This window comes from Perna viridis, chromosome 3 (genome assembly GCF_037379345.1).
Source record: "Perna viridis isolate PV_CMFRI_1.1 ecotype Kerala chromosome 3, ASM3737934v1, whole genome shotgun sequence".
Taxonomy (NCBI): domain Eukaryota; kingdom Metazoa; phylum Mollusca; class Bivalvia; order Mytilida; family Mytilidae; genus Perna; species Perna viridis.
The window spans coordinates 59767650-59788595 of NC_142447.1; the positions used below are offsets into that span (position 1 = coordinate 59767650).

Sequence of the window (20946 nt, forward strand, 5' to 3'; positions counted from 1 at the left end):
AAGATGGAGAGGAAAGTATTAGTTTAAATTGATTTCCGGTTTACAATTTGACAGATCGGACGTATAACTGAATTTTTCCTCAGGAAAAATGAACGTTATACTTGCGATAAAGCAATACATAAGTAAAATGATTGAAGAAAGTGGCCCAGGGATGAAAGTCCTTCTCATGGACAAAGAGACAGTGAGAACTATATTCCAAAATTTATGAAAATGTCTAGCTGCGAAATCGTAGCTCTTGATCTTTTTTTGTCAGACAGACATGATAATCACATTTTCACTGTCGTAGTAGGGAGAAACACCTGTTCATGATTATTTGGCTTCATGCAACATTTAAGAGGTTCATTTAGATTGAGTCCATTCAGTGAGATTCATAGTTTGAATTTCCTCCGACCCTGCAAGCCTCCTGTTTTTTATTTGGATATTGATATGTCGGGTTGGGGTCAGAACGATGTGCCATACAAAAAGTTGGAGATTCACCTAATTTGCTACAAAAATTACATTTTTTATTGGTTTTGAAGTCAACAAAACAGGGTCTTTCGTGGAAATGACCAAAACTTCAATAAAACATGTAATTTTTGTAGCAAATTAGGTATCAGCATACAGGAAAATGATTCCGGAATCGAACTAGGTAGGTGTGAAATGCACAATTTCAACTTGAAAGTTGTTACAAGTGGTTGAAGGGAGGTACTCCACAGTACCGCTGAATCTCCTACTTTTTGTATGGCACATCGTTCTGACCCCAACCCGACGTATCAATATCCAAATAAAAAAGAGGAGGGTTGCAGGGTCAGAGGAAATTCGAACTATGAGATTCACAGGTCACTCAATTTGGGAAATTTGTTCAATTTTTGTAAACTCATGATCAATAGGTCCCGGTTAGTGTATCCAGGCTATGTGTATAGAAACATTATATGTCCATCAATCGGAGTCTAAATATTTTGTGGGGTTAACCCAATATAATTAGGAAATGCAGAAGCCATGATCCAGATGTAAAAAATGGCCCATTAAAATCTTGTATTTGTTCTAAAAAATGCGGAAAATGGCACTCTGAAAATTCTTTCCAGACCACTGAATTTTGGTAATTCTTTCTGGGTTTTGGAACTGACGATATCTTTGCTTTGACCACTATCATTGTTAATAAAGTCTGTAGTGACAATCCCAAAAGGAATACAATTTTTGGCATTTCTTATCTTGTAGTATGTCACTGTGAAAATACAGACAATTTCACAAATTTGAAAGCTCAAATTTCCAATATTGCTAACTTGTTACTGTTATTTTCTCATACTGAACTAAGTCATTAAACTTCACTGCTAAAAATATTGTGAATGTTACTCTTTTTTTTACTAGAATACTAAGTATCCTTTATATTTCTGAAGTGAAAAAAGAAGAGTTTGATACTATTTAAACCCCAGTATAAACCTGTGAAAAAGCTAGCTAGTTGATAATAAACAGAAATCTTTGATAGATCATAATCATAATTTTTTTAATTTGTCAAACTTCGTTTTTTTAACTGTTACAAAGTACATGCAGCAGTACATGTATGCTTAGTTTACAGAATATTTTTTTTAATCAATTATAGACTAGTATTGTCAGTATGGTGTATGCACAGTCAGAAATTCTACAGAAAGAGGTCTATCTTTTTGAAAGACTTGATTCATCAGGAAGGGAAACAATGAAACATCTGAAGTGCATTGCCTTTGTTAGACCAACCAAGGAAAATGTTGAACTTTTAGCACAAGAACTCAGATTTTCTAAATATGGCTTGTATTATATTTGTAAGTATTTGACATCATCAAAAGATATTGGCTGGAGTTTATCAGTTAGATCCTTAGTACCTTAAATCAACCAAGTTGCCTTAAAATTGTTGTTTTAATGAATTCTTAATTTTTTTTATTTGTAGTAGTATTTTAGCTAGGATAAATAATAGGGGGTGACAGGAAGAGGGCATTTTAGTGTGTATAGTGTTAGTCGGTACCACAGATTCTCAATTTTTCCAAATTTGTTTCAATACACCTGTATGTATGGCATTTGTAGGATAAAGAAAGTTATATTTGTATTGTTTATTTCATAAATAGAAAGCTTGATTGACACTGTTTATAAAATATAGAAAAAATTTACAGGGAAATTATGAAGAGGGACACAAGTGTGCTTATAGGGGCAGAGGTCTATGAGGGCGGAGTATAGCGTCCCCCCATTTCTTTCTAGCGAGACCATTGCAAGGCCATTTACTGAAAAATATTGAATACTTATTTTTTGGAAAAACTTCTGTTACAAAACATATGAATAATATTCTGCAGCCTGAAATGATTGCTACATTTATATTTAGACTTCAGCAATGTTATAAGTAAACAGGATGTTAAAGTATTGGCAGAAGCTGATGACCAAGAAGTTGTTCGAGAAGTCCAAGTATGTTAAAGTAATGTCTACTTGTAATTGCTTCCAAAGGCTTTGTCTCATTTATAGCTTGTTGGTTTGTTTATGGAAACGTTGTCAAAATTCTTCTATGGTTTGTTAACAAACAAAGTGTTTCAAAACTGCTTATAACCATAAGTATGAAAATGTTAATTTGAAAACTATCCGTTGATGTAAATCAGTATTTGACTGGGTAGACTATATGCATTGAACATGAAAATGCTGTATTGTCTCAAATGCCTGAAGACTGTTGAAACTTACTTAATTACCTATTTTAATTTTTTTATTATTAGTTGGCAGATAAAATGTCTTAGAGTCAGGGCAAAAAAAAATAGGGTTTGTCAGTTAACTGTACACACTTTTTACAGACTTATTTTTTTCTTGGCATTATGAATCTTACGAAAAAAGTAACTATATCTCATCAATTTTTTTCATCTAAATGATTTTAGCAAGACATGACTGCTTACATATTTTTTTTAGATTTGAGGTTGAGTATTACATAAGATTAATTGAATTATTTTGATTGTAGGAATTTTTTGGTGACTATGTTGCAGTGACTCCTCATTTGTTTACACTTAATATATCAGGCTGTTGTCAGGCAAGTATAACATTCCATTCTGTCAAGTAAGTATAAAATATTGATGGTGTATCGCCCAAAACATATGTTGGATTATCCTTTTTAGCTCACCTTGCCATAGGCCATGTGAGCTATTGCCATCACTTGTTGTCCGTCGTTGTTGTTAACAATTTTTCAAAACTCTTCTCCTCTGAAACTACTGGACCAATAAGAACCAAACTTGGTATGAATGTTTCTTGAGGTATCATGCATAGAACTGATGTGGGGATTTTTGATCCATCAAAAAACATGGATACCATTACTAAAAATGGAACATAGGGTCAGAGAGTAGTTTTTAGCATATATCTCCAAAACCGTTAGGTTTAGCCTAATTCTGACTGGGTGTTAAAGTGTTTAACATTATGAGGTCTATCTGTGGTCAAATTTTCATTTTAATCTCTTAAGCGATGTTGGAGTTATTGCCCTTTTTTGACTTTTTTTTGTTGTTTTTAGCTCACCTGGCCAAACGCCATGTGAGCTATTGCCATCACTTGGCGTCTGTCGTCGTCATCGTCATTAACAATTTTTCAAAACTCTTCTCCTCTGACACTACTGGACCAATTGGAACCAATCTTAGTACGAATGTTCCTTGGGTTATCCTGCATAGAACTGATGTGGGGATTTTTGATCCGTTGAAAAATATGGCCGCCATTACTAAAAATAGAACATGGAGGTCAGACAGTAGTTTTTCGCATATATCTCCAAAACCGTTAGGTTAAGCGAAATTCTGACATGAAGTACAAGTGTTCAGTATGATGAGATCTTTCTGTAGTCAAATTTTAATTTTAATCTGTTAGACATGTTGGAGTAATTGCCCTTTTTCAACGTTTTTTTGCTATTTCTAATGTTATTTCTTTCAAAAATCTTTTCCTCTGACACTACTTGACCGTTTGTAACCAAACTTGGTATAATTGTACCTTGGGGTATCATACATAGAACTGATGTGGGGATGTTTGATCTATAGAAAAATATGGCAGCCGTTACTAAAATAGAACATAGGGGTCAGACAGTAGTTTTTCACATATATCTCGAAAACTGTTAGGTTAAGCCGAATTCTGACTTAGGTGAAATGTTCAGCATGATGATATCTATCTGTGGTCAAATATTTGTTTTAATCATTTTAGCCATGTTGGAGTTCTTGCCTTTTTTTGACGATTTTTTTGCTTTTTTAATGTTATTTCTTTCACAAATCCTCTCTTCTGTCATTATTTGATCAATTGGAACCAAATTTGGTATGAATGTCCCTTGGTATATCCTGCATTGAACTGATGTGTGGATTTTTGATCTGTCGAAAAACATGGCTGCTGTTACTAAAAATAGAACAAAGGGGTCTGACAGTAGTTTTTCACATATATCTCCAAAACTGTTAGGTATAGCAAAATGACTCTTATTATAAGGCCTTCAAAAGTCGTAGGGATTAAAGTTGTTAGGTGACTTCTTGTAAGAGTTATTGCCCTTGAAAGATGAAAAATATCAGGGTTGTTTTTTTTTTACAGTTTTCAGCCACTATCTTGAAAACTATAATAGATAGAAAGAAACTTTCTTCACTGAAATGATCCTTATGATATTTCTACCAAAGTCTTCTTGAGTAAAAATTGTTGGACAATACCTTGTTAAATTTATTGCCCTTGAAAGACAAACTTTAACTAGGTGAGCAATTCAGGCTCCTGGAAGCCTCTTGTTTCAATGCTTCCCAGTCAAATTCTGACACTTTTACACTTGTTAATGTGTTCTTGATTTATATTGCCTTTAATAAGATTAGAACATCATTGGTTTTCCATGAAAAGTACTTTGCGTTTAAGATACATGTATGAATAAGATTTTTGCTATTGGAATGAATTTCAAAATGTTTAAGATGAATCAATCAAATTAATTGTATCTCCCAATACCACTCATTGCAACTTTTCATAATTTGACATATTTTGTATAAAATCTGTCTTCTGAATGTTAAAAGTGATTGAATTGTGTGTTGAAATACCAGTACTATTTATGACCTTTTATTTTATAACTGCTTTATGCTTTTAAGAGGCTGTTCATGTAAAAATCAGGCAGATCCTATGGTATGAGTGGCACAGGGTAAATTTTATCCCATTGAATTTTTTTTTCAAATGTAATGTATATACTATATGTATGTCAACAAGTATAAAATTTGTTTTGAATTAACAATGGATCATTCAGACAATAATTTTGAACTTTCCTAAACCCGTGCAGGTTCGGGTGTCAAAAGAATAGGCCTGCAGCAGCACTAAGCTTGTCATAACAGGCAACTAAATAGTGCTCAGAACCTTAGCTGGGAGCTAGGGTGCTCTGCCACAGAGCAACTGGGTTGTGTGCCCCTGGTGGTAGAATGGGGTACCCCTGGTGTGTTACATACTGGGGTTGTCAGGCTATAATACGGAAAACCTGACCGCAAACCATAGTGGTGCACTTTGTTGGGAAATATGCACGTTCCTCGCACGTTAAAAAACCCTACTGTGGTATTCTCCCGGAGTAGGAACCATAGGGTTCCGTCACAAGAGGCTAAATTGCCCGACCCTACCCATCTCTCCCTATTTCCAGTGGCAATCAAAATTTCTCTACCCCATTGACCTTGTGTCCCATCCCATTTTTCATTTCATCATCATTTCATGTTCATTTTATCATCCACTTCATATTCATCGCCTGAATATAGCTGAAATATTGCTGCTCGGGCGTTAAACTCCAACAGACAAAACAAACAAACTATGCAAAAAACAATTTGCTCAAATTAAAGAGTTATCTCACTTTTTTCAGTTAATTTCAATGCTTTATATGTACTTCATTTCTCTTTGATCATTGCAGTTAATCAGAAACCAACATTCAACTTTGAGAAAGGATGCATTTGTGATATGGAATGGTGAAAATTTTTAAAAACAAAATTTGTCATGTGGCACCCACTTCCTGGCTTTTGCCTGGACACCCTCTGAATAGCTTTAAAAATAAGGCTTTGAAGATTGTATTTTAAAGTTTGGACTACTTGACTTTATATTTAGGGTAGAAACTGGTCAACTGATGCTTTAACTAGAAGTACTCAGGGTCTTACATCTGTATTACTGTCGCTGAAGAAATGTCCCATGATACGTTACCAGAATTCATCTGAATGTGCCAGAAGGCTAGCAGAAAATGTTAGAGTAAGTTAAAAAAAATTTCCAGATTTAGGTTTGAAACAATCATTTTTCATGAAAGGAGCAATAAAGAAAACAATAAGAATGTTTGACATCATCATGATATTGTCTATATTGTTTTGAAACCAGTACAATTTCCCAGAAAAATAAAACTTATTTAACTTAGTTAAAATTCACCCAGACGTGTACAATAAATAGTACTTTTTTGTTTTTCACTGTTTTATTCCAGCAAACAATCAACAAAGAAGCAGCATTGTTTGAGTTTAGAAAAACTGATGTAGCTCCTATTCTTCTAATACTGGATAGAATAGATGATTCTGTTACACCTTTACTTAATCAGGTAAGACACAAAACAGCTTCTATTAGGGAAAACATTTTTATAGCTCTACTCTTTTAGTGAAAATTGTCATTTATGTATATATGTGTCATAACTGTCCATCTGCCTGTCTGCAACTATTTTCTAAGCAGCTTGCAGCATTGTTATGAAACTTTGTGGGATGTAATATAACCGGCAATACTTGGTCTCATACGTTGTCCGCAACTCCTCCTCGACAACTTTAGATGAATTGCAGGAATGTAATAAAACTCAATGAAGTGTTTTATTTACCATATTGCAGTGTGCATGTTGTCAGGAATTTATGTTTACAGTAAATTTGCAGTCATATACTATTAACAAAAAAATGGTACTGATTTCTGTTTGGAGTTGGGTGTTTTTGAATGGCGGCAAAATTGTGTGGCAAAAGTGCTTAGTCTATCCCCCATGGAATTTGTGTCCACTCTGAATTGTGTGTCCGTATTAGTCCTGTTAGTGGCAATGACTACTTACACCTTATTTTTCATAATTTTTCTGCATTTCATGTCATGGGTAGAGACATATTTTTGTATACTTAAATAGATGTTTTTTTCAGTGGACTTACCAGGCTATGGTACATGAGTTGATTGGTATTGCTAATTGATGATTGTTGTAGTTGATTGGTATAGATAGCTGATGATTATTATTTCAGTGGACTTATCAGGCTATGGTACATAAGTTGATTTGTATAGATAACTGATAATTGTTATTTCAGTGGACTTACCAGGCTATGGTACATGAGTTGATCGGTATTGCTAACAGCAGGATTAACTTAAGTAATGTGCCAGGGATCAGTAAAGATTTACAGGAAGTAGTATTGTCTGCTGAACATGATGAATTCTATGCAAATGTAAGTCTTTTTGTTAATGGCTGTCACCCTGTGCAGGTCCGGGTGTTAAAAGAATAGGCCTGCAGCAGCGCTAAGCTTGTCATAAAAGGCGACTAAATAGTGCTCAGAACCCTAGCCGGGGCTAGGGCGCTCTGCCCACAGAGCAACTAGGATGAGTGCCCCAGGTGGTGGAATGGGGTATCCCTGGCGTGTTACATGCTGGGGTTGTCAGGCTATAATAGGGAAAACCTGACCGCAAACCATAGTGGTGCACCGTGTTGGGAAAGATGCCACGTTTCTTGCACGTTGAAGAACCCTACTGTGGTATTCTCCCGGAGTAGGAACTATAGGGCTCCGCCACAGGAGGCTAAATTGCTTGACCCTACCCACCTCTTCCTATTTCCAATGGCAATCAAAATTTGTTGACCCCATTATCCTTGTGTCCCATCCCATTTTTCATTTCATCATCATTTCATGTTCATTATATCAACCACTTCATATTCATCGCCTGAATATAGCTGAAATATTGCTGCTCGGGTGTTAAACCTCAACAATCAATCAATCAAACGTTAATGGCTGTCACTGGAAAAAAAGATTTTTTATAATTAAAACACAAAGAAAAAGATATTGTGATTTATCTGATTTGAGTGATTACAACGTGTTCCAAATACACAACCAAAGAATGCAAATAAGATCTTTTCAATAAATTAGATATTTAATGGCATAAAGACTTTCAGGTTTGGATAATTTTAAAATTATTTTTTATATTTTAAAAGAGCATAAAAGGAAACATGGAAAGTATCAACAACAACCCCACCAAACAGAAAAATATACATGTCACTACATTACGGCCAGTTTCATGCTTTGTTAATTTCTTATTCTGTACAGAAACAAGTTTCACCATTAGAAATTAATGTTTGGTCTTTATTATGAAATTATTGCCTTTGTATTCAAATACATGGGAAAAATTGCAACATTTATTATTCATATGTTTTGAAAACACCTGAAAATCATATGTTGAAGACCACGGTAACAAAATTATGTAAATCATATGTTTAGGACTAACAAATTAATTCATCAAAAACAGGCAAATAAAATTCATATGGTAATTTTATGTCATCTATAGGACGTATGAAAAAGGTATAGTTTTCATATAATTTAGGAAAACGTTTTCTTTTCATGTGATTTTTAGGCACAAGAACACATATTTCCACATTGGTCCTAAACATATGTTTCCATATGTTTTAAAACATGAAAACATGTGTTACAATTTTCCCTGTGTACATGATGTTAAATACAGCTACTATTGTGTACATGTACATTTATGCCTGTATTTTTTAGGCCTTGCCCACAATTATCAAAAATACTATGAAGCTTAGGATTTCCCATGCATTTGGCATTTTTAAAAACAATCATTATGTTTTTTTTTATTGTCAAATAATAATAATATTAGGGTATTGTAAAAAAAAAAATACAGCCTTTATGTGTATACTTCATGTGGGAAGTTGAAAATGCTCAGCACAGCCTTGCATTTTGTCCCATCCCTAAGCCTTATACACATACATACTGGTTTTTTTTCAACAATACCTAATATTGTATATATATATTTGTTTTTTAATACTGTATTTTCAGAATATGTATGCAAATTTTGGAGAGATAGGTACCAATATAAAAGAATTGATGGATGAATTTCAAACAAAGTCTAAAAGTCATGAGAAGATTGAATCTATAAGTGACATGAAGGTTGGTAGTCATTAGTGACTTAAGGTCAGTAGTCATTATTGGCATGAAGATCAGTAATCATTAGTGACATGTTGGTATTCATTAGTGACATGTTGATAGTCATCAGTGACATGTTGGTAGTCATTAGTCACTTGAAGGCTGGTAGACATTAGTGACTTAAGGCTGATAGTCATTAATGACATGAAGGTCAGTAATCATTAGTGACATGTTGGTAGTCATTAGTGACATGAAGGTCAATAAACAACCTAAAACGTTGTAATTTACTTTAAAAATAAGTACAAATTATAATACTCCACTCACAAAGTTTGTAGTTTATTGGAAACAGCTTGTCAACCCATCTGTCTGAATTCCCTCTCAATTTTTAGCTACTCCTTATGGAATGGATTTCAAATTTGGATTTTGATTTTATATTTATGGGATTTATGTTGTAAGGAATTTTTGTTGCTGTCTAATACCAACTTTCTGTTATCGAAACCGAATTTTTCACTGCTTGGGATAGTAAGAACTTTGGTCACTTAGTTCCCTCTGATGAAAATTATCTGAAATTGTGTATACAATTTCAATTTTATAAGTTATAGGTTGTATGTAATTTTGATGACTACCAGTTATCAAATTTCAGTTTAGCTGAATTTTGAATTATTAGGGCATTGCGGTGTTCTAGGATTTTTTGTAAATGTTATAGTGAAAATTTGCAACAAAAAACTATTTTCCCTCTGATTAAATTTATTTGAAAATTGGTTTGCAGCTTTATATGAGTTTGAAATGGAAACAGAGAATGACCTCAAAAAGGAGTGAAAGGCGGATAAATTATGTTACCATGAATGTTATTACTTTTATTGTCAGGGCCTTCAGAGCCTACTTAAAGGTGTGTTTACATTTGTTGACAACCTGTTGGTGATCTCTGAAAGTATTTTCTATTTTTTATTAGGGAGCAACCATTTCATTTTTTAGGGAGTGGGAGGATTTAGGATCAAATGTTTTGTCCTGGATATTTTTTTGTGTTAAGACTATCCTGTCTTTTTATTTTTTACTCCAGCCTGTCCAGAATTTTTTTTTCATGACATATACAAATATGACAAATAATTCAAATAGTATGGGCATCCGACCAGATATCAGAAAAAAAACTTTTCTCGCCATCATTATTTTCACACAATTTTAAAAGAAAAATAAATCTTATCTTTAAGTCTGACATTGTAGATGGGACTTTCATCTATATTTTTCCAGTTTTTATTTTGAATTTAAGTCATTTGATCATGTTAAAAAAATATTCAGTACGATGGCAAGAATCGATCCTTACCAAGATCTGGTCAGATGCCAGTATATTTATATAACGCATTGAGAGATATTTACAAAAAAGTGTAGATAATCTTAGATGTGTCACTTTATTTATACACAGCAATCTATGATTCATTACCAATTCAAATTGTCATTTAAGATGGCAAACAACGAATGTAAAGACAACAGTATTGCAGGGGAGGGTTTTGTAAAATAACTGTCTTTATACCATGTCCACTGTTGTGATACATATCAAGTCTGTAAATCAAGAAGGTGAGAGGAGGTCACTTGGTGGGGAAACATCTCTAAGCCAGCACATTCTGCCCATGATGAAATAATTAAATTCAACGAGAGGATCTAAACACTTAAAGAAACTTATGTAGAAAAATTTGGACAATAATCCATAACAAAAAAAAGTGCTAAGAAAAAAGCAAAGAACGTAAAAAAGGGAGTAAGAGGGGTCAGAAACCAAATTGATAACTGTGACAAGATGGAAGAAGCTTTAAAGTTCAATTACAAAAATGGAGCAATTCTTGGCAAATGTGCAAAGCAAAAAGAGATCTTGCCATATCCCTTCTTCATCTTGTATAAGAAACAGATATGCTGGTGAACTGACCATGTTTTGAAATAAATTGTTGACCATTTGACATTCTTTATTGCCATTTTTATATTATTATTTTAAGTGTAGATACAGGTCAAAGGTGACCAAGCTAGTCTTAAGTCAGTTGTGCCAATTTCCTTTTTTATTTGTTATTTACAAATGTATGTTTTGATGATGATTTATTTTATTTTTACTAAAAACATATCCTAATTTTTTTCAACAGATGCATCCTGCCTTTTTTTTTTATTCCCGAATGGTCATCCTGGATTTTTTAGTCCCCTATCGGCTTTTACCACTGATTTTTGTCCAAGTGATGGCCCTTGAACTTTAAAAAATTTACCAAAATTTAAGTTTTCCAAACTTTTTTTTCTAAATGCTTGCAGATATTAAGCCGACTTTTGGTATGTGAGTCTACCTTACAGATCAAGTGTACATTTCGTTCCACTCCACTGATTTTTGTCCGAGTTCTGGTCTTTGAACTTCAAAAAATTTACCAAAATTTAAGTTTTCCACACTTTTTTTCCTTAACCCTTGTAGATATTTAACTGATTTTTGATATGTGAGAACATCCTGAAAAGTTACAGATTTAGTTTGGGTTTCATTCCACTTTGCTGTTATTTGTCTGAGTTATGGCCCTTGAATTTACCAACATGTAAATTTTTTAGCATTTTTAGCTCACCTGGCCAAAGTCCATGTGAGCTATTGCCATCACTTGGCGTCCGTCGTCATCGTTAACAATTTTTCAAAACTCGTCTCCTCTGACACCATGTGACCAATTGGAACTAAACTTGGTATGAATGTTTCTTGGGGTATAGTGCATTGAACTTGTGTAAGGATTTTTGATTTGTCGAAAAATATGGCAGCCGTTACTAAAAAAAAATATGGCAGCCATTACTAAAAATAGAATATAGGGGTCAGACAGTAGTTTTTTGCATATATCTCCTATACTGTTAGTTTTAGCCTATTCTGACATAAAAGGGTTAAAAGTTTTCAGCATGATGAGATCTATCTGTGGTCAAAATTTTGTGAAAATCTGTTGACCCATGTTGGAGTTATTGCCCTTTTTCGACGTTTTTGCTGTTTTTAATGAAATTATTTTTAAAAAATCTTCTCCTCAGAAACTACTTTATAGAATTTAATGAAAGTTGGTATTTTTGTTTTAAAGGGTATCCTTAACAAAATCATCATTTGGATTTTTGATCTGTTGTAAAGCATGGCCGCTGTTACTAAAAATAGAACATAGGGGTCAGACACTAGTTTTTCGCATATATCTCCTAAACCGTTAGTTTTAGCCTATCCTGACATGGGTTAAAAGTTTTCAGTATGATGAGATCTATCTGTGGTCAAAATTTTGTGAAAATCTGTTGACCCATGTTAGAGTTATTGCCCTTTTTTGACGTTTTTTGCTGTTTTTAATGAAATTATTTTTAAAAATCTTCTCAGAAACTACTTGACAGAATTTAATGAAAGTCGGTATTTTTGTTTTAAAGGGTATCCTTAACAAAATCATCATTTGGATTTTTGATCTGTTATAAAGCATGGCCGCTGTTAGTAAAAATAGAACATAGGGGTCAGACAGCAGATTTTTGCATATATCTCCAAAACGGTTAGGTTTAACCATAATTTCATTGGGGTAAAATTATTTAGCATGAAGAGGTCTATCCGTGGTCAAATTTTGGTGAAAATTTGTTGACCCATGTTGGAGTTATTGCCCTTTTTGGACGTTTTTTGCTGTTTTTGATGTTATTACTGAAAAAAATCTGCTCCTCAGAAACTATTCTGCAAAATTCAATGAAAGTTGTCATTTTTGTTTTATAGGGTATCTTTAACGAAATGACTGATTTTCAATTGCTGAAATGATCCTTATTATAAGGCTTACAAATGTGTCCAATGAATCAAATGGAGTCAAAATTGTCTGACAAGTCCTTGTTAGAGTTATTGCCCTTAAAAGGCAAAAATTTAACAAGGTGATCGATTCAGGCTTCTGGGTGCCTCTTGTTTTCTAAACACTTGCAAATATTGAGCTGATTTTTGGTATGTGAGTCTACCTTGATGAGTTACAGATCAGGTTTACATTCCGTTCCACTTTGCAGATTTCTTCCAAAGTTTAAAAATCAAGGTCATTTCGTCAGTTTGTCATTCCAAGGTAGTATTTGGGCGAGTGATATAAACAGTTGGTAGGGGACCATGTATTGTTTTGCAATACTCTCAGAATGCTTGTTTTTTACCACATGCTACCATCCTGCCTACTTTTCAAATTTAATCCTAGCCTCCAACCACCCCCCCCCCTTGGGTGGTTGGAGGCTAGGTTACTCCCTTAGGATTATGCCCTGGTGCATTTGGTTAGTTTAACCATATCTGTTCCTTTTTCTATTTTAGTTTTAAGTCTAGCTTGTATTTTTTATTTCAAAATTCAATTTTTTTTTGTATAATTAATATATATATGTATATATATAATAACACCTAAATGAACTGTCCCGTACTACCATACATCGTGTACTAAGTTACAGCCCTAGATTAATCCTACGAGGAGGAATGACCCGGCCAGCGAAAGCTATATTTTTATATATATATATAAATCTTTGTTAATTTATTTCAGCAATTCTTAGAACAATACCCCCAGTTTAAGAAGATGTCTGGTACAGTATCAAAACATGTGACAGTTGTTGGGGAGTTATCAAGACTTACAAGTAAACATCATCTATTAGAAGTGTCTGAGTTAGAGCAAGATATTGTCTGTCAAGGAGATCATTCTGCCATATTACAGGTAAGTCCGGGAGATCATTCTGACATCATACAGGTAAGTCAGGGATATTTCAGCTATATTCAGGCAATGAACATGAAGCAGATGATAAAATGAACATGAAATGATGATGAAATGAAAAATGGAATAATGGGGTCAACAAATTTTGATTGCCACTGGAAATTGGGAGAAGTGGGTAGGGTTGGGCAATTTAGCCTCCTGTGGCGGAGCCCTGTGGTTCCTACTCTTGGAGAATACCACAGTAGGGTTCTTTAACGTGCGAGGAATGTGGCATCTTTCCCAACACGGTGCACCAATACGGTTTGCAGTAAGGTTTTCCATATTATAACCTGACAACCCCAGCATGTAACACGCCAGGGGTACCCCATTCCACCACCTGGGGCACACAACCCAGTTGCTCTGTGGGCAGAGCGCCCTAGCCCCTGGCTAGGGTTCTGAGCACTATTTAGTCACCTTTTACGAAAAGCTTAGTGCTGCTGCAGGCCTATTCTTTTGACACCCGGACCTGCATGGGTCAGGTAAGTAGGGGGAGATCATTCTGTCATAATACCAGAAAGTCAGGAGATCATTCTGCCATAATACCAGGAAGTCAGGAGATCATTCTGCCATATTACAGTTAAGTTCAGGAGATCATTCTGACATCATACAAGTAAGTCAGGGAGATCATTCTGTCATAATACAGGTAAATAGGGGAGATCATTCTGTCATAATACCAGAAAGTCCGGAGATCATTCTGCCATATTACAGGTTATTCAGGGAGCTTGTTCATTTATAATATCATATTACAGGTAAATCGGGAGATCATACTGTTAAATTACTGGTTATTCAGGGAGATAATACTGCGTAGTAAATTGACACCATATAAGTTATGATGTCACTTTACTTTGATCTATTCAGGCATCATAACTTATGACTAGTTTTACACTTAAAATTTTTTGTGAAAAGGACTGCTGTTCTTATCTTAAATTTCAGCTTATTGTTGTGTTTCTCTTTTTATTCTATGAAAAAGTAATTTCTGGTATGAATTGTAATCAATTTTTAGGTTCTGGCTAACGACACACAATTTTTTTTTATTTTTTGTATTGTTCTATTCCCAGTTCTGATTTTTTCACACAGAGAATAAAGACATTGATAGCATCTGAAAAACTGCGACACATAGATATGTTACGTCTAGTTATGTTGTATGCCCTGAGGTATGAGAGCCACAGTAACAACGATGTCTCAGGTCTCGTTGATGCTTTACGCAAGAGAGGTGTCAGTGATAAATTTAGAATGGTTTGTACATTCAGCTTCTGAGATTAATGAACTCTTTATCACATCATGGCTATCTGTTAAATGTAGCTTGCAGGTATACTTTTTTGTCATATACATGTATCTACTACATGTACTGTGAAAGTACTATCATTCATGGGGTACCAATTTAAGTGGATTTTGTGGGTAGACCAAACCACAAAATTTGGTTCCTGATGAAAAGGAGATTCCCATTGATGTATATCCTGAAAACCATGAATTCAAGAATCTACGAACTTGTGTTTCTTTGGAAATCCGCGAAAATTGGTATCCATAAATTAAAGTATACAAGTTATTCTCCTTGACAAAAAATATACTGACTTGCAACTGTAATGAAAATTAGATGCAATCTGATTGTATCATTATAGGTTTTCTATCAATAATTATGTTTTTAATAATGAGTATGGTATTTCTATTTTTTTCAAAAATGTTAAGTGACAGACCATGATTTATTTAATATTAACAATATTATTTTTGCCAGAAAGAAAAAGAAATCATAGTAGATGTGCATCATGTTTCATAGAGTGTAAGTTGTGATACTAAATATCAGCAAAATTTTCAAGGTGTTTATAACTTGGGATTTTTTTTCCTGCACAGGAATCATAAGAAAAATCATTTAATTCCTTTGCCATCTTGCCCACTGATATAATTTGTTGTTGTCTCACTCCTTGTAATAAATTAATTTCTATATACATAAATTTCTTGCAGAAATTAAAATTTTACATTTGTTTAGTTCTATTTGTTTTAAGAATCAGGCAAAATTGGAAAAATCAGAAACATGCATGTCAAAACCCCACTGTTCTGACAGTATATTTTCACTCGCAGATGTTTTCTCTATTTGAAAAGACCACTATTTGATCCCTGCATCACTAGATTTGCTTAGAAATTTCAATAGAATGTTAGCAGAATTAGGTTTTGACAGAGTCATCTTCAAATGTTCATTTTCAGTGCATCGCAATGAAATTATAACTCAATGCACCAACGTGATATGGAAAATATTGTCTTTTTTTCCTTGATTCTGATGGTGCAAATAGACAAATTACACTATCAAAATGTTTGGTTTTTTCATACCATGTTTTACCCACTGCCTGATTCTTACAGGGACTGACATTTAATTTGAAAATAAGACTTCAGAATGCAATATTGACAGAATTTACTATTTCTTTCATTTGTTTTACTGATAAATACACTACAAATTTTTTTTATATTTATTTTCAGATGGTACATGCTGTTTTAGATTATGGAGGGAAGAAGTCTAGAGGCAGTGATTTATTTGGCAATCAAGATATTGTTTCCATCACAAAAAAATTTCTCAAAGGTGTAAAGGTACTGAATTTTAATAAAAGATACAAATTTTGTAAGAAAGTTTCATACCACAGAATGAAAATTGATTTTGATTTTCTGGGTTATGACCCCAACCATTTAGAAATACGGCACTGAAAACAAGCATTTCATTTTATCAAACTATATACCTCATGTATACACAAACATATCTCTAAAAATTGTACCATAATGTTCAGGCTATGTTTTGTAATGGGAGGATTGACCTGAACTGTTTAGGAATTAGGGTCTTAAAAGGGCACCTTTATGGCTTCCAAACAATAGCAAGCATGAATAAAAGTGAATTGTCCTCCTTGGAATTGTACCTCAAGGTTCCATACTACAAAAGGCTTCATTTATTTTAGGGTTTTGACTGTAATAAGGAATAAATGGCGTTAAGGGACCAAAATAACCCTTTCCCTAGTGTCTGGGTATTAATCTATATATAATTGTACTACAAGGTTCCATACCATAAAAGGAAAGTTTCGGTGGATGATTGTAGCCCTTATTTGTAAGGAATTAGGGGCTAAAAAGGGGTCAGAAAAAAAAAATTTTCCCAACTTTGTTTGAGTTTCTTATTTCTTAAATTTGTTTGCAAATTTTTAATACTTTGACCATTTTCATTTTGATCAGAATCGTATGTTGTGTCAAACTTTTAATCATAATCAAATTCAGAACTTAATCAAATTTCAATGATATGTCCATACAGTTCTGGGTTCAACCTATGATGTCATATCAAGCTACACCATGCAAAGTGCACAAAATATTTTTTGATATATGTTATATGGTGATGCCTATTTGTTGAGAAATTTATATTACTGTTTAGGGTGTGGAGAATGTGTATACACAACACAAACCACTGTTATACAGTCTGCTAGATCAACTGATAAAAGGCAAACTAAAGGAGGGAGCTTATCCATATCTAGGGACTAATCAGTTGAAAGACAGGTAACTGTTATACATTTAGGGACTAGTCAATTGAAAGACAGGTAACTGTTATACTCCTGGGAACTAATCAATTGAAAGACATGTAACTATTATACTTCTGGGACAGGTCAATTAAAAGACAGGTAACTGTTATACTCCTTGGACTAGTCAATTAAAAGACAGGTAACTGTTATACACCTGGGACTAGTCAATTAAAAGACAGGTAACTGTTATACACCTGGGACTAGTCAATTAAAAGACAGGTAAATATTATACTCCTGGAGATTAGTCAGTAAAGACAGGTAACTATTATACTTCTGGGACAGGTCAATTAAAAGACAGGTAACTGTTATACTCCTTGGACTAGTCAATTGAAAGACAGGTAACTGTTATACTCCTGGGACTAGTCAATTAAAAGACAGGTAACTGTTATACTCCTGGGACTAGTCAATTAAAAGACAGGTAACTGTTATACACCTGGGACTAGTCAATTAAAAGACAGGTAAATATTATACTCCTGGAGATTAGTCAGTAAAGACAGGTAACTATTATACTCCTGGAGACTAGTCAATAAAGACAGGTAACTACTTTACACCTATGGAATAATCAATTTGAAGACAGGTGTTTGTTATACACCTAGGGACTAGTCAATTTAACACTACTTTGAACCTCTTAAAATTGACTGTTAAATCATCATTTATTGAAGAAAAGTGTACTCTTAACTTGGCATGAAATTTATGATGCTATATAATAAGACACACAACCATATACATGTCAGCTGTGGAAAGATTTATTATGGTAATTACCTGTATGATTGTGACAATTGCTTTTAATGATACTGAATAGTACCGTCACATTAAACCTCGAAGAGGTGTTCAGTATTTTACTGAATTGAAATTATAATTAAATGTTTTGTTTTTTTATACAGACCACAGGACATCATTGTATTTGTGATTGGTGGGACAACATATGAAGAAGCCTTGGCTATCCATACATTAAACAGAAGTAGTCCTGGAATCCGAATCATCCTTGGAGGAACTACTGTGCATAACTTTAAAAGGTATTTATATCTGCAGATTGGCTTTGTTTATATAGGGCCTGTAAACCATGTGACAATTGATGGATTCATAATGTATATCTATAATTGAATTCATACATAGTTAAATTACTGTATGTGCTGTTTTAACTGTTCTGTTAATGACTTGAAAATCAATTTTGTTTTTCAGTTTTCTTGATGAATTATCACAAGCTGGGCAAGGACAGGGTTCAACACACATTAGTGCCAGATATAGTAGAAGATGAGGAAATAAAAACATTCCATAATTACATACTCCATTACATGTGGTAGTTACTGTGGGTATTTGACACTGAATGCCTTGTTTATAAGGCAGGAGTTTGTTCAATATGTGTTCTAAGATATACTTAAAGGAAAATACCAACTGAAAAATATACTGAAGTGAAATGTTATACATCAAGGACCATGACTTCCTGTTATACATGTTCCTCTTTTTAGAAAGTAATCCCTGAGTTTCATATTGTTGACATTAGATAAACCCATGTTCTGGTCACAGTGTTAGTAATTCTTGTGATATCTTCCTTATTTGACACTAGTTTCTACTTATCTTGTTATGATTTTTAAAATCAATTTACAAAACTTTTCCTTTTTAATTCACCTGGCCGAAGGCCATGTTAGCTATTGCCCTCACTTGGCATCCGTCGCTGTCATCAGTCGTTAACAATTTTTCAAAACTCTTCTCCTCTGACACTACATGACCAATTGGAACCAAACTTGATATGGATGTTCCTTAGTGTATCCCACATAGAACTGTCGTGGTGATTTTTGATCCGTTGAAAAACATGGCAGCCGTTAATGAAAATAGAACATAGGGGTCAGACTGTGTTTAGCATGATAAGATCTATCTGTGGTCAAATTTTTGTTATAATCCATGAAGCCATGTTAGAGTGATTGCCCTTTTTTGATTTTTTTTTTTGTTGCTATTTTTAATTTTATTTCTTTCAAAAATCTTCTCCTCTGACACTACTTGATCATTGGAACCTAACTTGGTATGAATGTTCCTTGGGATATCCTTCATAGAACTGTCGTGGGGATATTTGAATTGTCGAAAAACATGATCGCTGTTATTAAAAACAAAACATAGGGGTCAGACAGTAGCTCCAAAGCGGTTAGGTTTAGCCAAATTTGTTTGTTTGCTGAAATGATCCAGTTTATAAGGCCTACAAAAGTCTTCAAGGAGTTGTCAGATGACTCCTTGTAAGAGTTATTGTCCTTGAAAGGGGAAAAATTACATTTTATTTTACAGTTTTCAGCCTATATCTTGAAAACTATGATAGAAAGAAAGAAACTTTCAATTAGTGAAATCATCCTTATAAGTCCTACCAAAGTCTTCTTGAGACAAAATTGTTGGATATCTTGTTAAATTTATTGCCCTTGAACAAGGTGAGCGATTCAGGCTCCTGGGAGCCTCTTGTTTATTTTAACTTAAAGGTAAAATTGATTTTCATGTTGTACTTTTTCAGTTTAATAATTAGTGTCAAGTTAATATTATTACTGTCTGTGACTTTTGTTAAACAAAATGCCAGTAACTTGACAACTTTACAAACGAATATGTCTATGTGTGAACATGTGGTGTTGATATGAGGGAGAGTGCAATAGTTGTTATAATGATTAAAGATTAAAAAATAAAATAGTACAACAAGTTCAATTTAGTTATTTCTTTTGATGATGGTGTCTTTGAATGATGGATGCAAATCTACCTACACATAACTCTTTATCTTAATGCTGCAGAAATTGAGTTAATATTTTGTATGTGAATACTGATATATCTTGGTGGACTATTTTCTTGACTCAGTAAATTTCATCAAAATAGTATTTTCCTGACTTCCAAATGCTTGCTGATGTGATGTGATGTGAGTTTGACTGTTTTTAATAGACACCAAATATGTTTTAGTGAAAAGAGGGGTCAGATTAAAAAAAATCTTTTCAAAATTTTTGAATAAAAAAAACTTACCAAAGATAAGGGAAGACAATACTCAATCAGGCATGAAAATCCCTTTGTTCTTAAACAAATCTTTCTATGTTCTGAAACCTACACCGATACGCTGCTATAAGATTGACGATGGACTCTAGAATTACATTCCGATTGAATTATTAATTTTAAATGTTTAGTTGGCTTAAGATTTTCCACTGCTAAATAAAGATAGATAATTAAGATTACATGATTTATTTTAATTGGAAAATGTGCCTAAGCAAATTATTATTGTTATATTTTTGAGAGGGTATATAATCAGTACTGTATATATGATACAGAATTTGTCTGTCACTACTTTAAACATTAGTGGTTTTTTTTTTGGAAGTGAGTAGGCATCGACTATTTCATTAAGAAGAGGGGTCTGTAATTCCTTTTAAATAAATTGATTCCAAATTGTAACCAAAAAAAGATTACTCTACCATGGAAAGAAAAAAGTTCAATTCAATATTTTTCCCATTACTTTAATGTTGATTTTCAATAAGAAGAAAATTTGAACTCCAACTGGCTTGCTACTGACAAAAAAAAAAGAAATCATTTCCTTTGTTTTCAAAGAGAAATGCTCACACTTCAAAAAAAAAAATTCCCAGACACACTATCAAGAAGGAAATGGCCGGCCTAACAATT

General features: G+C 33.6%; 1 protein-coding gene across 1 annotated transcript; it reads left to right on the forward strand.

Moving 5' to 3' along the window:
* Positions 1-25: 25 nt before the first annotated feature.
* Positions 26-19995, forward strand: LOC148623169 (vacuolar protein sorting-associated protein 45-like). The gene is made up of 14 exons (XM_088573745.1): positions 26-181; positions 1580-1775; positions 2327-2406; positions 2942-3010; positions 6040-6177; positions 6401-6511; positions 7239-7373; positions 8985-9095; positions 13571-13738; positions 14852-15010; positions 16244-16351; positions 17172-17293; positions 18201-18332; positions 18499-19995. Exons 1-14 carry the CDS (start codon positions 89-91, stop codon positions 18572-18574), a joined length of 1698 nt encoding a protein of 565 aa, XP_088429871.1. The 5' UTR covers positions 26-88; the 3' UTR covers positions 18575-19995.
* Positions 19996-20946: the final 951 nt, after the last annotated feature.

Coding starts and splice junctions, on each gene's coding strand:
- LOC148623169 (XM_088573745.1), top strand. CDS start 89: ATGAACGTTATACTTGCGATAAAGCAATACATAAGTAAAATGATTGAA. Junction 182..1,579: donor TTCTCATGGACAAAGAGACA/GTGAGAACTATA, acceptor AATCAATTATAG/ACTAGTATTGTCAGTATGGT. Junction 15,011..16,243: donor TCAGTGATAAATTTAGAATG/GTTTGTACATTC, acceptor ATTTATTTTCAG/ATGGTACATGCTGTTTTAGA.